The following is a 17,637-nucleotide window of genomic DNA, read 5'->3' on the forward strand; positions in this document are numbered from 1 at the left end:
AATCACGACTCACAGTAAAAGTGTACAACCTCTGTAGAGTGTAAAACTAGTATATCAGTCGTGCTCAAGGTCACGAGCGGCCTTGGACCCTTACGGAATAGATGATGAACACTGATGATACTGATGATAAAGATGCTCACTATTGATTACTGTTTATGATATTCATTATTCATATTTACCTGATCATGTGTTTATGTGGGCTTGTGAATAAACTTGTTATCACCCAATTGCTAAAAGATGACTCATTAAAAGCTAAACGCAGTTAAACCAGTGTTAGCCTTTTGAGCCTCATGAATCCCATGTTATATTTGTTGAGTACGACATGTACTTATGCTTGCTTTACTTTTTAAATCTTTGAAAAAATCCTAGATGGGTACCAGATTGCTAGAGTTTGGAGGAATTAGGCTTATGATCAATCAGTTAGTTGTCCTTATAGAATTGGAGTCTTTACCCAAAGATCGGAGTTGTCTTTTTCGCTGTTTATTGTTTAAGGTTATATCCTTTATACTAAGTATATTATATATTGAACATTGTCTATTGATATTACCCTTATTTGTAGCTATATATGAGATTTGACTTACTAGGCTCACATATGGAGTGTATCTGGTTTTGTCCTTAAAATCGGGTGCTATAAAGTGGTATCAGAGCAATGCTACAAAAACCCTTGCTCTATGAACATTGATATTTTCTTCTCTACTATATCTCTACCCTTGTTATTTATCTCTACCTTGGTGCTTATTTTGAAGTCTTTGTTCTCATCTTCACTCCCTGATTTGATATGCTTTTAGAACTGTCCCTCACCACCTTCTTGCATAATCTGAAGAAGAGTCTTAGGATTATTACCTCTAGTACAATGAGGACGATAGTATCATAAGTTGAGTCAATAATTGAGTTGTGCACCTTTATTGCTTTGTTGAATTGTCATGGTGCTTATGCTTATTTTGAATCTTTGTAATGATTGCAATGATCTTGTTGGGTGTTCCCACAATTTTATTTAGTTTATAAACCTAAGGTATGAGGATTAATGAAATAAATAGTCAGGTTTTGGTTATCTCCTGTTTTCTCTATCCTGCCTTTCGGAGCAAGCTACCCTTTTATGTCCCCTAGTTGATTTTCTTAAGGGGGGTAGACAAGTTGAAGAATTTGCAAGATGAAGTATCATACGTTCTAGTTTATGCAGGGGAAGCATGGTGGGCCCATAACCCATAGGTCCTAGGATTGAAACCTTTAGAGGAACAAACACATTTGGAGGAGATCAATAAGATAGACAATCACGCCTATGCAAACTATCCAACTAAGAAGGGTTCAAATGCTCAAGGTGCCATATGAAGTTCAGTTATGCTCTCTAGCTCTCACTTGGAAGAATTGGTTAATCTGATGAGAAAGGTGGTACTCAAGGATGTGAGAGAGAAACTTAGAGTTTTTAATGATGAAATTTGATTAGAGGTTCAAGGGAGGTTTAACCAAGATCATCTAGATATTGATAATGCTACTAGAGAAGGTTTTAAGTTCGTTTGGATCAAGAAACCTTAGCTAAGTATTTGAAGTAGTGAAAAAAGGGTTGAAGTAAAACCTAAGTATTAGCTTTGCCAGATCTAGACAAGAGTTTTATATCTACAACGATGCACCTTGTCAAGGTGTGGGATGTGTCCTTATACGAGAAGAAAAGTAGTGGCTAGTTCGTTAAGTTAACTAAGGAAGCGTGAGTTGAACTACCTCACATGTTAACTATGGTTATCCATTGTGAAGCATGGAAGTACTATCTTTTTGGAAGTAAAAGTGACATTTAGGAGGATCACAAGAATCTACAGGACATCTTCACTAAGTTGGTCTTGAGCATGTGTTATCCTTGTTGGAATGAAATTGATTATGATTTAGAAAAGTGCTATTACTTCAAGGAGCAAAGTCATGTTCGATGCCCTTAGCAACGGAGAATTGTGCTAAGAGGGTTCGGGTGACACCAAGGATTAAGAATTATATTCGTGTTCGAGCAACTTAACTAGAATCATTAATGTTTCAAAGATTGATGGCAGATTCTCTTTCTGACCAAGAAAGTGAAAAGGCTCCGTTGGAAGATGAACATATGAAGAAAGAGGTCTAATAAGTATTAACTAAAAAGGAAAGGTGGCCTAGTGATTGGAGTTACCTAAGTATTGTTTAGAGTATCTGTCAGAATCTTGGAATCAGTTGACAAATTACTTGGAGTAAGGTTAATAGGTATGCAAAGTGAAGTGGGATCCTTATCAAGATGATGGAACTACATGAGGAAGTAAAGAAGAATTCAAAGATGGAGTATCCCTATCTCCTAGTTGGTGTCTTCCAAATCTCGATGACGATATTCATCTTAAGGGGGGTAGAATTGTAACACCCTAAAAATTGCTCTTTTTGAAATAGGGTAAAAAGATTTAATTTTGGATTTTTGTGCTCATTAAAACATAGAAAATAAAATTTTTCATGAAATTAAAATTTATTATAAGGTTTAGAAACATGATTGTGCATACACGCCCTTGCATTTGATTTATTGAGTTCAATGGTTGAATTCAAAATTCAAAATGAATTCAGATTCACTTTTGAAATTAGCTTTGAAATAAAATAAAAGAAAAAATTGAAAATAAAAAAAGTTTAAAAAGTTGTAAATAAATTATTTTTGAAAACTTACCAAAATTGCTCATTTTTATTTGAATTGAAAAGAGTATTTTAAACCATATTCAAACTTGATTTGGTTTATATTTGGAATTGGTTTTGAAATGAGAAAAACAAAAAGGAAACTCTCTCCTCTCCTTCTCTGCTCAGTCTAGCCTGCTTCTCTTCCTCCCACGCAGGCCCACTCCTTTTTCCCTCTGTACGCTGAGGCTTCGGCCCACGCTAGTGCGCAAGCCCAGCACTTCCTCCCCGCATTGGACCCAGCTGCGGAAGCCTCCAGCGTGCCTCCTCTTCCTCTGTCACCGACCGCCTAGGCCTGCCTGTCAGCCCCTTCTTCTACCTTGCCGTCATCTCTGGCATGGACTCCACCGTCGTAGAGTTTGCGTCCGCCCCACCTCGCTCGGTTGCAGTGCTCCCCACGCCAGGCCATCCCATATAAGCTGAGCCACACTGTGCACCGCTTCTCTGTTCCGCTCCAGAGCCACAGTCACCTCGCCCCAAGCCACATCGCCGTCGTGGAACCCTAGCTCGTCGTCACCGCATGCAACTCTGCTGCTATCGTGCCCCATCATTGATCAGAGCTGTCTTCCAGTCTTCGTCACGAGGTAATGAAGCCCCGATGCTTTGTTTTTGCCCTCTCTTCTTCCTTCTCTATTCGCGCACCATCGTCGGAGTTCTCGAGCCGCAAGCTAGCACGTGCCACCGTCAATGTCTATCCCCTGCTTCAACCACTACCCCCATCATGATCACAAGCTCGAGCTACGCACCCGGCTGCTTTTCCTGAGCTGATTCGTGGTCCCTAGGGCCCTAGCTGTCCATGCCGGTGAGATGCTCACCGTCGGCCATGGCCTCCACCGTGTCGCCCTTCATGTTTCGGCCGGTTCTCCTCTCTCCCTCCCCTCTTTTAATCTGGAACGTCCATCTTTGATTCCACGGCCCGAGTTAGCTTGTACCCCTTCGTCCAGCGTTTTTGCAAAAAGACCCTTATAATTACTTGGATCTCAACCCGCCGTCCCTAATTTCTTTCAAAAGAGCCCCTGTCTTTCTTCAAAATAGGACCCGCAGTCCTTGGCCAGATTTAAAAACCAAGATTTATTTATTTTAATTCGAAAATAAAGTTCCATCTATTTATAAAATTGCCAATATCTTCAGTAGGTCATATTTTCTCCGTTTTAACTCAGATTTGATCCGTTCAACTTGCGTTAGGTTCGTAATTCCGTAATCTACATGTTCATACCACTGGTAGATATGTTTTCAACTTTTAAAATTCGAGGCTAGATTTAATCTAGAGTAAAATGCACCGGAGGTCCATTAACTTTCGTTGGGGTGTCATATAGGTCCATCAACTTTGAAACTGCATTTTTGAGTCCATGAACTTTTAAAATGGTTCACCGTAGGTCCATGTCATTTATTTAACCTTAAATCCAACATACATTTGTAGAAAACCCCTTACCTTTCTTTATCTTTAGAACCTGCCTCCTCCTACTAGTGCAGGCACGCAGCAGAGCAGAAACGCTCACTGGTGTGGTGGCTGACTGCAGTGTAGCCATCTATAAGCAGGCCATGAGCGCACGCTGAGCCATCGAGCCATCACCACCACTGCAACCGATAGCTCGCCACACTCCTGCTCACCCCACCCATCTCCCATCCATCTCTCTCATCTACTGCAACTATGGCATCGTCTCCGCCCGACGTGGACCTAGGCAAGCTCAGCTACGAGATCTTCTCCCTGCTGGAGAGCAAGTTCTTCTTCGGTGGCACACTAGGCATGGGCTCCGTGCCGGGCACGCCGGGGGGGGGGGGTTCTGACACCGAGCCCGAGCAACATGGAGGACAGGGGCCGGGTGCGGGTGCTGGCGATCGACGGGTGTGGGCTGGGCCCCGGCGACGCGCTGCTAGCGGCGGCCATGCTCGTGAGGCTGGAGGCGGCGCTGCGGGCATGGGTGGGGGACCTCAACACGCGCGTGGCCGACTTCTTCGACGCTAGGCTCCTGGAGCAAGCTGAGGCACTTGGTAGCCGCGGACGGGGAGCCAAGGAGCGAGCCGTTCGGGGAGTAGGGGAAGGCGGCGGTGGCGACAAGGCACTAGGACTTGGAGCGCAGCATGATGTCCTAGCACTGCTGCTCCAAGGTGGTGGTGTCCATCTTAGCACCGGCGATAGCGGTGGTGTCGTTGGGGAGGCCGTCGTGCACGAACCGGCAAGCGCTGCCATTCTTGCAGTACCTGTGGGTGTAGTATAGGCAGGGCTTCTAGCCGAGTCTATCGGCCTTGTCGAGGCAGAGCTCGCTGACCGACGAGCACTGGCGGTGCCGAGGCAGAGCTGACTGACCGACGAGCTCTGGTGGTGTCGAGGCAGAGCTCGCTGATCGACGAGCTCCAGCGGTGTCGAGGCAGAGCTCGCTGATCGATGAGCTCCGACGGTGCCCTGGGTCACCGCCGTTGGCCTAGTCGAGGCTACCGTACAGAAAGAACCCAGCGGCATTGCTAGACCTAGGGCTCTAGCACTCACCGACAGTGTCTAACATGGGTAGCTGGTGGCCACCACCGGTGTTGTTGAGGAACGCGGGCTGCTCCTGTAGCTAGAGCTCATCGAGGAGCAGTTTCCTAGCGGCGAAGAAGGGCGATGGCAGGGCGTTCCCACCTGCGGTCGTGCTCATGAGGTCCTCCCCGACGGTGGCCAATGCCTCCTCCGCCGTCGCGCCATTGCTGACGACGCTATTGCTCCTAGAGAACATGGGTGGCAGTGCCCATGACTAGGGCGATGACACCGAGAGCGGCGACGGAGTGGTGCTAGCGCCACCACCATCGCTGCGGCTAGAGTTCTGGCGTGAGAGGAGGATCAGCGAGTGCGCGGTGAAGGTGGGCATGCCTAGGCCAGAGCCTGGTGCCTAGAGCAGGTCGAGGTCCTTGTGTGCCTTGGCCATGATGGTGTAGAGCAGCGCCTCAGGGCCAAAGGCGAGTCATATCTTCTCCTTCTCGCCGTGGTCCTAGATGAGGAGGAAGCCCATGATCTTGGCGGTGTGGTCCAGGTCCAATGCCTGGATCTACGAGAACACCACCTTGGTGGCCTCATAGGCGTCCATGTATGGCCGGCTCTACTCTGCCACCCGCAAGCATGCACGCACGCACCGGGAGAGATTTAACTTTTTACCATTATAACAAATGGCACCTCCTCAAATAGCACTTTAACGGATGTCAATACATTTTTGCCAGCCTAGAGAGAAAACAACTACAAATTTACCACTTTTGCTTGCATGGCACACCAGCTCTTCATGCCAGGTGGATTCCAGTCAATAGGATGTGTGAAATGTCCCTCGTGCCCTTTTCCTCTCCACCAATGTAGCTGGCATTCTCATATCACCATGGAGATCGATCATAGCTGCTTCGGGGTGGTCCACCACTACACGTCCCGCACCATCGGTGAGGCCTTCGCCGTTAAGTCCATGCACCAGTCACAGCTGGCCGACGACCTCGACCGTGAGCTCATAGAGCTAGAGCCAAAGCTGGTGTAGCTCGCCGGCATGGGCAACCCCAGCATGGTGCAGACACATGCGGTGTACGAGGACGAGGCGTGGACCCACATGGTGATGGACCTATGCACAGGCCTAGACCTGCTTGAGTGGTTGGGCCTCTATCACGGCGCGCCCGTGCTAGAGCCCTTGGCGGGTGCCATTGTGGCACAGGTCGCGCAGGTGCTCGTGCTCTGCCACTGCCGCGGGGTCGCCCACCTTCTCGGCAAGGTTCGTGTGCAGCGCCGTGGCCACATCCATGTGGGTCAAGTCCGACTGCTCCCAGTGGCTGCCGCCCAGCTCCGTACTCTACATCTCCTTTAGCAGCTACGCACACATGACCAAGCAGGAGCTGCACGAGATCATGGGCGGCGTGCTGGCCAGCGGCACCCGCTTCCTGTGGGTGATGCGCCCGGCCATCGTCAGCTCCGACGACCCAGACCTGCTGCCCGAGGGGTTTGCCGACGCCGCAGCGGGGCAGGGGCTCATGGTCCCGTGGTGCAGTCAGGTGGAGGTGCTCTCCCACACCATCGTCGATGGCTTCCTCACGTACTATAGCTAGAACTCCATCCTATAGAGCGCATGGGTGGGTGTGCCCATGCTGTGCTTCCCGCTACTCACAGACTAGATCACCAACCGATGCCTCATCATGCGGGAGTGGCGCGTCGGCGTGTCCATCGGTGACCGTGCCGCGGTGCGCGCCGATGAGGTGAAGGCGCAGATCGAAGGGGTGATGGGGCGGGGAAGACGGTGCCAAGCTCAGGGAGCAGCTAAAGAAGCTGAGGGGCACACTCGAGGCTGCCGTGGTGCCCAGTGGCTCATCACGGCGTAGCTTTGATGAGTTCGTGGACGAGCTCAAGCGTCGGTGTGAAAATGCAAGCTACATGGGCGGAGAGGAAAAGGGCAGGAGGGACATTTCACATGTCCTGTTGACTCGAATCCACGCTGGCATGAAGAGCTGGTGTGCCACGTAAGCAAAAGTGGTAAATTTGTAGCTATTTTATCTCTAGGCTAGCGAAAATGTATTGGCATCCGTTAAAGTGCTATTTGAGGAGGTGCCATTTGTTATAATGGTAAAAAGTTAAATCTCCCACGCACTGGCACCACCAGAGAGCTTACTTTTTCCTCTTCTTGGACCTCTGTTCTTGCAGCTGCGGTGTGCTAGTACAAGAAGAGTGAGCAAGTTGTGCTCTGCTCAAGCTCGAGGCTGGCTGCTAGCTTCACTTCACTAGAGTAGGAGCTCACTTGGAGCGACGCCCGACCACTAGGACAGTGAGTGGCTGCTCCATTTCCCAAAGCCAAGCCTGAAGGTCATAGTTCCTATGTCCCTTGGAGATGGTCTCCCCCTACTTCTTCCCCGGCCTCGGCGGCATGCGCATGCACGACGACGTCCGTAGGCACGACCTGTCCGCATGCACCTCCTCGCTCTCGCCACCCTCAGCGGCAGCCTACTGGATGTCCAGGTCCAGCGACACGCTGCTCCTCCTACTCACGCTGTCGTCGGTCCACAGGAACTTGCCTGCGCCCTCGTACATGCTGCCGTCGGTCCATAGGAAGTTGCCTGCGCCGTGCGGAAGGTCCCCACGTAGGTCGCCCTGGTAGAAGTCATCGCTGGGCAGCAGCTGCTCTGCCTGTGTGGCCTCGCCGAGCGCCTCGGCATCCTCATCCTCGTTGGCGCCGTTTGAGTCGTTGCTGCCGTCGGTGCTGGTGTCCCTGTCCTCGTGGTGGTACTGGTAGACGGTGCTGGACGCGGAGGAGCTGACGTGCAGGAGGCTGTGCGTGAGGGCCTTTCAATTCTTTTTTTTCTTTGAAAAATTGTACTTACTACTTTTCAATTCTTTTCATGGCACAACAAAGGCATCGCTGTACGCACTCGGTAGGGGGTTTTCTGCAAATGTACGTTGGATTTAAGGTTAAATAAAAGACATGGACCTACGATGAACCATTTTAAAAGTTTATGGACCAAAAAATACAGTTTCAAAGTTGGTGGACCTATATGACACCCCAACGAAAGTTAATGGACCTCCGATTCATTTTACTCTTTAATCTATTATCTTATTAAAAGAAATCTTATTTAATTCATATCTTCTATGTTTTAGTTCCGTTTTGACCCATTCACATTGCGTTAGATTCATAGCGATGAGATCTACACGTTAGTAACAGTGTTTACCATGTCACTATTTTTAGAATTTCATAGTTTAAACTTTAATTTGAATAATAATTATGCAACTAGAATTTATAAATAAAATATGATTTGTTTTACTTTAGTTTTATAACTCAAATCTAAATTTGACTTAATTCAATTTATATAAGATTTTATATTGTTAAAACATGCGAAGCTTATAGTTTTATATTTTCTCTTATGGGTAGATCTTTCGGTAGCCATTTCATTCAAACCGTAGCTTCGATTAGCGTGCCTCTCGCGACTATGTGGTCGTAGCGATGTGTAGAATCGTGTTTCAAATTTTTTACTTATTTTTCTATGATTAGTGTATTGTTTTAATGTAGATGTAACTGTATGCTATGCATGTATGTGTACGGATGCTTGTGTGGTGTTCTATGAATATTTTCAATCGGTGAGATATACGTGGTGATCAAGAAGAAGAAGAAGAATGACGTTAAAGATTAAAGCTTACCGAAGGGTCGGTATTTAAGACAAGTATAGCATGGGATCTTCCTTGTTGTCCTATACACCTTTAATCATTTAATTCATACTGCATGTGTCTATCTTGACTGCCACTAAGGATTTCCTAGTGCCTTGTTACCTTGTGCCTTGTTACCTATGGGATATTGCATTGGGTAGTATGATGCTAGAGCTCAATTAAAGACCATGATCTTGTAACTTGACTAATGGTATATGCAATAAATATTAAAAGATGCTTTTTAGCAATATGGAATCAGGGGGCTAGAGCATTGGGCTGTTTTTATGGTGCTCTAGATTCCTTTCCCTAAGGGCTTATCTGTAAGCGAACATCCAAGACTTATAGTACAGCTGTGAGGGCTACATGGCTCTGGCTTTAACTCAGTATGAGGACCTTTTCTAGCTTGTTAGAGGTTACCTTTATGGCGTAAGAATGGCTTCACAAATCGGGTATAAGACATCATCTACTCTTATGTGTATTGGCTACGTGTCATTGTGCCATTCGATAGGGGGTTCCTATACCTATTTGCCGAGTGAATCTAATGGCCCTAACTTGTTAGACAAACCTTTAAAAGGCGTCATAGTGAACCCTGCCGACCTTCCTTGGAAGTGGGTCAAGAGATTAGCTACCTCAGACGAAAGGGTAAATCACGACTCACAGTGAAAGTGTACAACCTCTGCAGAGTGTAAAACTGGTATATCAGCTGTGCTCAAGGTCATGAGCGGCCTTGGACCCTTACGGAATAGATGATGAACACTGATGATAAAGATGCTCAATAATGATTACTGTTTATGATATTCATTATTCATATTTACCTGATCATGTGTTTATGTGGGCTTGTGAATAAACTTGTTATCACCCAATTGCTAAAAGATGACTCATTAAAAGCTAAACGCAGTTAAACCAGTGTTAGCCTTTTGAGCCCCATGTTATATTTGTTGAGTACGACATGTACTTATGCTTACTTTACTTTTTAAATCTTTGAAAAATCCCGGATGGGTACCAGATTGCTAGAGTTTGGAGAAATTAGACTTGTGATCAACTGGTCAGTTGTCCCTGTGGAATTGGAGTCTTCACTCGAAGATCGGAGTTGTCTTTTCCGCTGTTTGCTGTTTAAGGTTATATCCTTTATACTAAGTACGTTATATATTGAGCATTGTCTATTGATATTACCCTTATCTGTAGTTATATGTGAGATTTGACTTTCTGAGCTCACATATGGAGTGTTTGTCCTTAAAATCGGGTGCTACAAAAATTAAATTATTTTCTAGGACAATTTGACCTTTTATCTCGAGATTACCATGAAATAGTTCTAATAATACCTAAAAGTGGACAGGAAAAAATTTAAAATTTAGCATGGAAGCATATTTTGTGTCTGCGCTTTTTGTAAAATTTTCAAATGACTTTAATAACGGGAGCCTGTACATTGTTAACAATATGGATACCCCTCGTCAGTTTTGAACTTAAGGTTGATAACTACGTTTACTCCACACATCCTTTGGAAAATCAACAGTAAATTTGTGAAGATATGCAAGTCCTTCGTGCTTCATAATTCAATTATACATTTTTATTTGGTGGATCAGAGCCTTGAATTTGTCTTTACATGATTTGGGAAAACAGAGTAAATATTTGAGGATTACAATTGCCATTAGGGAGAACAAACTTTTATGAAGTCATCTTTACTATAAAATCATCACATATAAAGACTTGTGTCTCATGCCAAGAAACTGATCAAATGCAAAAGCATTTGTTTAAGTATTCAAAGTATATATAACCAGAATTGACTTTTAATAGTAGTGCCACCACACCATGCTCATGCTATCCAGCTTCATTGTTGATTGATGGCCAAACTTTCTTAGTATGGACTTGGGTATAAACTGTAAATCACTGTTCTTGTATATAAGGAGGAAGCACCCCTTTGAGGAAATAGTTGAGCAATATGAGTCCTCTCTCGGGTTGGAAAGATGGAACCATGTGCCCAGCGGCCCTCACAGTAATAAATGTGAAGCCTCCTGCATACTGTTGAACATAGCCTCCCACCTGTAGCCATATCAGTGAAGTTATTTACCTAGCAAGTAGAAACCTTATCGAAAGATGTCACGAATATGCATTAGTTTACTTATTACCTCCATTTTCGCTGTCCATGGACGCCACGGTGTTGTGACTGAGATGTTCAGATCTTGGATCGAGTATCTTGTGGCGGTCAGCGGGCATATGGCATCGAAATCGCCACTAAAAATTTGTGGATGCAACAATTCTTATGTCAACAACCAGAACCTCATTAAATTTTTGATAATTTGGAGGCGTGAAAAGGATTTACCTAAACAACCATACGGGCAGCCCATGCATGATTAGCCACTGGAGGGTCGGCACCATAGATTCTTGCGCATCTTTCCAATCTACAATTACATCTCTACTCACACCAACGAAGTCGCATCAGAAAATAGCCAACATCTCAAAGAATATGAATGAACCGTATATAGCTCGTTATAGTAAGCAATCTTACGAGCAGCCACTCCATTCTGTGTTTCTAGCATGAAAAGCCTCTTGCACCACAGGATCATTGAGGTAGGTCACGGTAGGATAGTAGTCACATGCATTGTACCCTGGTAGCTGCATGCATAGGTACAAGATTAATTTGACTGCTTTAGAATGTTTTCAGTAAATGACAGCACAAATAGTGAGAACGTGAGATGATTATAAATTTCTCTCTTACATAGCTGCTGGAGTGATATGATCCGTCAGGTTCATCGATGCAAATGGGAGCGTATATGTCGTAGGGATCAATGGGACCAAAATCGTACCACGCATAGAACTCCGAGCATAGTTTATTATCTGAAGAGTTAAAACTGCAATGGTTGGTAATGTTGGCCCAGGCCTCATCGGATAACACCCCATGATTCCATAGGTACTCAAATCGTCCCTTCTGGTTTTTATACTCATCCAGATATGGATTGCCAACCTGAAAGGAAGAAGAAGACACAAATTACTCATAACAAATGTTAGCTTTCCTTCTTCTCTCTCTCTCTCTCTCTCTGTGTGTGTGTGTGTGTATATATATATATAACTACTACTCTGTAGCTGGCTACAAAATAACTTATTTTGTAGCCACTTGGAGTTACGATAATTACTATGTTAATTTACGAGATTATAGTAACTCTATACTAAGTGGTTTACTATAACGTTATGGTAAATATCTCCATATGTTATAGTAACCCAACTATCGTAAATATGTATTGACATTATCGTAAATTAGTATATAAAATTATCGTAAATAGAGGTGGCTACCGAATAACTTATTTTGTAGTTATATTCAATAGTCAGCTACAAAAATAAGTTATTCTGTAGCCACCTCCATTCACGATAATTTTATATACTAATTTACGATAATGTCAATACATATTTACGATAGTTAGGTTACTATAACATATGTGATATTACCATAACGTTATAGTAAATCACTTAGTAAGGAGTTACTATAATCTCGTAAATTAATATAGTAATTATCGTAACTCAACATGGCTACAGAATAAGTTATTTTATAGCCAGCTACATGGTAGTGTTATATATATATATATATATATATATATATATATATATATATATATATATATAGGGAGAGGCTATTCAGTAGCCGGCTACAAAATAAGTTATTCTGTAGCCACCTCCATTTACTATAATTCTATATACTAATTTACCATAATGTCAATACATATTTACGATAGTTGGGTTACTATAACACATGGTGATATTTACCATAACGTTATATTAAACCACTTAGTAAGGAGTTACTATAATCTCGTAAATTAACATAGTAATTATCATAACTCAAAGTGGCTACAGAATAAGTTATTCTGTAGCTAGCTACAGGATAGTAGTTCTATATATATATATATATATATATATATATATATATATATATATATATATATATATATATATATATATATGCTAGGATCAAGACAGAGAATAATTGATGCATACCAAGATGCCTTGAAGGTTTACGATTGTCCTGTTGTTGTACAAGTTGTGACTAAGGATGGTGGCAGCTAGCTGTGGAACATAGTGACCAGCATAGCTCTCACCAGAAATATAGAAGGCACGCGTCTTGTACTCAGGGAACCTCTCAAGCCAATTGACAAGGAAGATGTACGCATCCTCGGCGGTCTTTGAGTCCCCACTCTCTTCGTAGTCAGATGTTGTGTTGGAATAAGAAAATCCGACACCAGCAGGCGACTCCAGAAAGATAACGTTAGCCTCTGTAATTTTCATGAGTTGAGTTTATTTGTGTATCTGCCCTTGACATTATAAATTTCAGTGGGAAGATGCTTGAGCTAGTGTTACAGTGTACCTTTGTTCCAGGCATACTTGTTTAGTCTAAGTGTTGTATTATCAAAGTTCACGCGGAACGGGCCCAGCTCTAGCATTGCTCCGTAACCAAACGACGAACATCCAGGCCCTGCACCATATCCATAATTCCATAGGCATGCCAAAAATCAGGAAACAAGTAAGGTCAGAGAACCGTGGCAATATATATGGCATGCGAATTTCTTTCAAACCTCCGTTAAGCCACAGGAGGAGTGGCTTCGACGATGCATCCTGCGGCGCTTCCACGAAGTAGTAGAAGAGCGCACGCCCGTGCTTCTCGTCGACGGTCACGTACCCGCTGTACTGGTCGAAGTCGACGTGTGGCTGCCCCGGCAGCGCCGTGATCTTGTCGGCCGCCTTCAGAGCGCTCTGATCAGAGCCCAAGTAACCTGCCTGTGCCTGGAGGTAGTGGAGGCTGCTCTTGGCTCTAACACTAGACTCGCGTACACTAGCCTTATTACTCCCACTAGTTCTACCTTTTCGGGACAAGATGAATTTCTCAAGTTGAGCTTGCTGCGACTGCGATGCATTAGCGTGCAACACAGCCACAGAGACGAGAAGCAAGAGCATAAAGTGAGAGAGGTAAGCATCGATCCTCATCTTATTGACGAGTAAAAAGATCATATATTGTTCGATGTGATTAACACATTGGAAACGGCTTCTATATATATTGGCACAGGAGCTTTGAACGCGCAACTCCAAAACAAGCAGTTTTGGATGCATATGAGTATCTTCTGGGTAACAGTTTCAGAGTGATTGTATGAGCCGGCTCTTGTTGCTAATATCGTCGTACACTTGTTCTAGCAAACTTTGGAACAGAGAGTCGATGCTAACATGCCTTCCGTTTAAGTTGTCTCTGTTTTTGGTCCTGCACTCAAGAAGTTTTCAAATCAATATGTGCAGCTAGGGTGCCGCCAATTTTCGGATAGATATGCTAGCTATGAGTATTTGGTAGGCAACGATGGTTGCTCATTAATTATAAGCTCGGTGTTTCCATTGGTTTAATTATGTTTGTTTTGAAATTTCAAATGATGTTTTGGAAGCTAACTATTGGCAAAACCTGCAAGAGGCAATAGATTGTATGTTTGCCTGCCAACTGGCCGTATGAGGTGAGATTTGGCCATTTGGATATTTGTCATTTGCACATACTTTTTATCCTCTATTGTCCATTTTTACATAGTCTTAGCCATGGAACTGTTCACAAAATTATTTCTATAAGAAAATCACATTACTAAAAAGTGCCCGTCGTGAACAGATTACCTTTCACAGTTGGCAACATAGTACTCTTGCAGCGGCGGCCATGGCGTGGGAATATTTGCCAAGGATCTATTTTGCCATATTTATTTTTGTTGGTCGGGAATATCATATGTAGTGAAAATGGAATTTTGTCATGATTATTTTTCCAAAATCACGTGATATATACACAAGGGAAATGGTCGAGGAGAAGTGCTCCAAGAACCCCCACTGGGTAGTGAAATAGAAAGTGAAACCATGCTAAACTCCCAAGCAATGGGAGGGGAGGAAAGTATCTCTGACCGCGTGCCTGTTTAAGAATGAGTCAGTGACTCATAAGTGGCTTGATTAAGGGAATGGAACCCACCAGAGCCATAGTGAAAGTGAATCTTTATAGTCATAGAGCAATTGTCAATGCTTATGGACCTGAACCTGGGTAATATGTTCAGGACCAGGATGAAGCTTAGATGAAACTAAGCAGAGGTCCAAACCAGAGGAAACCTTTCAAATATTATTGAGCAAGTCTTTGTGTCATCATGTCACACGGTTCCACAAGCAAGCCATTCGTACCACAAAGGGTATTGCCATCTGAACACTATCTCCTACTCTATTAAGCTATACTCCAGGATTGCAAAGAACACAGAAAAACTCATGACAAGTACAACAGCGTAAATGTAATAATCGTTCACGAGAGGTTCAACACTCGGCATATAGATTTATTTAGTGGTATCGATAGGCAAAGTGCCACACCTAGTTTACGTTAGAGGTCCACCAAGAATACGCTACTAGACCATGCAAGTCTCTTCTAGTAAAGGTCTTAGGCTTACTGCAAAGGTTCCTGCCAAGCCAGTTGAGCCACTTGCCATCCTAACCTCTCTTCCAATCATCTTATGTTGTCGCAACCGTCTAACTTATCCACCAAGGAAAGGGTATCTTGTCACCTGAAAAAGATATAGTCACCACCCACATCAAGCTAGAGGGTCAACAAACATCACACTGATCCGCCAAGGCCCCAAGTGTTAGAAAGACAAAGATTCCAAGCTTTGGCTCATGTCTTAAACAAGTATGAATTTGAGCTCTCTCTTCTCTTGGCACAAAACACTAATCACACCTAACACTACTAATTACCTAATGGCTAGATCATCTAGTGATACCCTTGTGGTGACTACAGATCATCTGGTGCATCGATTTCTGTCGTACATAGCCATTAGACGTATCTTCATTTCTATTATATTGTTCAATAACCCAATGCAATACATAGTGTGTGCAACTTTGGCACCAAACTTTCGGTCTTCAAATTCAAATATTGCACCAGATCATCATGTTTTGTCTTTTCCTGTGCACTTACTTGATTTGACTTTAATCTTTGTCCAATTTTTGTGGCATGTTCTTATATAATATGAGGACTGACACAGATTGTTTAATAGAAACCGAGTATTATCCTCTCAATCAACCCAGTTCAAGCTAAACTACCTTGTATAATCCCTGAGATTTGCGTCATACACATCGCACATGCAAAATACAAAGGGAATCATAGATTGCATATTATACATGTGGACACCACATGTCAGAGCACAACACTCAATAGGTTTTATATTAGAAAAATTGCAACATAGACCATAATGGGTACCACTGCACTATGTTCTAGGGTTCAAAGCTCACATAGTGGTTACTGAGTTTAGTGGTCATTCTTTGGATGCCATACTCCACAATGTCCCTAACCGCACTTTGAGTGAACTTGGGTGGCCAATATGAACTCCGACAACTTATAGAACAACTATCAGCAACATCGTGAATATAAGAGTATTTGTAGGGCTTATCCATAATACCATGTATGTGGTGAATGGATGGCTAAACAACGTAGGTAAGTAGAGTGGCATAAGTGCATAACAACGTTTTGAGAAAAAAATTGATAAGTAAACAAGCAATGCTTGAGATACCAAAGAAAAATTTTAAAGTAAGCAAATAAAGCACTACGCCAGATTTGCACATCACTGCCGGATTTATGAGAACCGACAGTGATGTACCTTCACTGACGGTTATGAGCTTGAAAATAAAAAAATGATTGGTGCTGGGCTAAAACCGGCAGTGAAGGACCACATCACTGCCGGTTTTTTGCTTGAACCGGCAGTGTTTTGGCGGGCACTCATCACTGCCGGTTTAAGCCAAGAGCCGACAGTGATTGGGCACTATCACTGTCGATTTTAGCCAATAACCGATAGTGATAAGTCTACAACACAAAAACGCTACAGCCATCCTCTCCTTCCTCTCTTCCATTCCGAGAATAAAGGCACGCGTTTGGACCCTTCCCTCCATTGTTGCGGCTGCTCTTCACCATGAAGCTAGTGCTTAGATTTTAAAGAATGACTTGATCTTTTTTCTTTAAGGTTAGTAACAAACATCCACTTCTTTGATTTTGTTGCTTAATTAGCTTCGTTTTGATGGCTACATTGCTTGATTCTTATTGTAGTTCTTTCTCCATTCTAGAGAGCACTTTTCCAATTGGACATTTGTGCAAGGCTCAAATTGTGGTGAATCCATCATCCAAAAGGTTAGTGTCTATGAACACATTTAAATTCCTAGCTAATTATTCTATGGTGGTCAAGATCATCATTGTTAGTATGCGATGCTATAATTAGTTCTTAGAAGTATAGTAGAATAGTTGTTCTTCAATATTATGCAATAATTATTTTTACTACGATTTTCAATTTACAGGGCCGGGGCTACCAATTTTAATTTTTCAATAATTAGTGTACAATAATGTTTTCCAAAAATGGTACTTTCGAGCTACAATTGTTGTTCATGAAGCTCGATTTCTTATTAATTCTTTATAATTACTGTCTCAGTATTTTTTTGTGCAGAGATGGATCGAGAGTGGATGCATCTGTCCCGAACGGACAAGCGGTACATGCATGGTGTCAGCCAGTTTATCACCGATGCCAAAGCCCATGCTGGGAATAGAAACCTATCTTCTGCCCATGCAAAGATTGCAAGAATTATAGGAACTTTCGTCAAATTGAGTCTATACGATTGCACTTGATTACCAGGGGGTTCATACCAAACTATACGATATGGACTATGCATGGCGAGGTTGGTGTGAATGTTCTGCAGGGAAACGATGATGATGTGGACATGCCTAACGTAGCCATCCACGATGCTGACGAGGAACCCAGTGTCAACATGGAACCTATGGCCACAGTTAATAATGTGTTTAGGAACACGCTAGCTGACGACACCGAGGA

The 17,637-nt window shown here is 43.5% G+C and overlaps 1 protein-coding gene and 1 pseudogene across 1 annotated transcript; one reads left to right on the forward strand and one right to left on the reverse strand.

The window, feature by feature from the left end:
- Nucleotides 1-6,005: 6,005 nt before the first annotated feature.
- LOC136544178 (UDP-glycosyltransferase 86A1-like) lies at nt 6,006-7,126 on the forward strand (annotated as a pseudogene).
- A 3,552-nt stretch (nt 7,127-10,678) lies between these two features.
- On the reverse strand, nt 10,679-13,732 carry LOC136546377 (serine carboxypeptidase 1-like). The gene is made up of 8 exons (XM_066538356.1): nt 13,354-13,732; nt 13,146-13,253; nt 12,779-13,053; nt 11,511-11,756; nt 11,301-11,407; nt 11,115-11,207; nt 10,921-11,026; nt 10,679-10,834 (listed from the first exon to the last, which is right to left on the reverse strand). The coding sequence occupies exons 1-8, from the start codon at nt 13,730-13,732 to the stop codon at nt 10,679-10,681; spliced, it is 1,470 nt and encodes a 489-aa protein (XP_066394453.1).
- Nucleotides 13,733-17,637: the final 3,905 nt, after the last annotated feature.

This window comes from Miscanthus floridulus, chromosome 3, assembly GCF_019320115.1.
Source record: "Miscanthus floridulus cultivar M001 chromosome 3, ASM1932011v1, whole genome shotgun sequence".
Taxonomy (NCBI): domain Eukaryota; kingdom Viridiplantae; phylum Streptophyta; class Magnoliopsida; order Poales; family Poaceae; genus Miscanthus; species Miscanthus floridulus.

What these genes read in the sequence shown, in the direction of transcription:
- LOC136546377 (XM_066538356.1), bottom strand. Translation starts at nt 13,732, where the DNA reads ATGCTCTTGCTTCTCGTCTCTGTGGCTGTGTTGCACGCTAATGCATCG. An exon ending in CCTCCTGTGGCTTAACGGAG is followed by an intron (nt 13,254 to 13,353) that starts GTTTGAAAGAAA and finishes GATATGGTGCAG; the next exon opens with GGCCTGGATGTTCGTCGTTT. An exon ending in CATGGACAGCGAAAATGGAG is followed by an intron (nt 10,835 to 10,920) that starts GTAATAAGTAAA and finishes ATATGGCTACAG; the next exon opens with GTGGGAGGCTATGTTCAACA.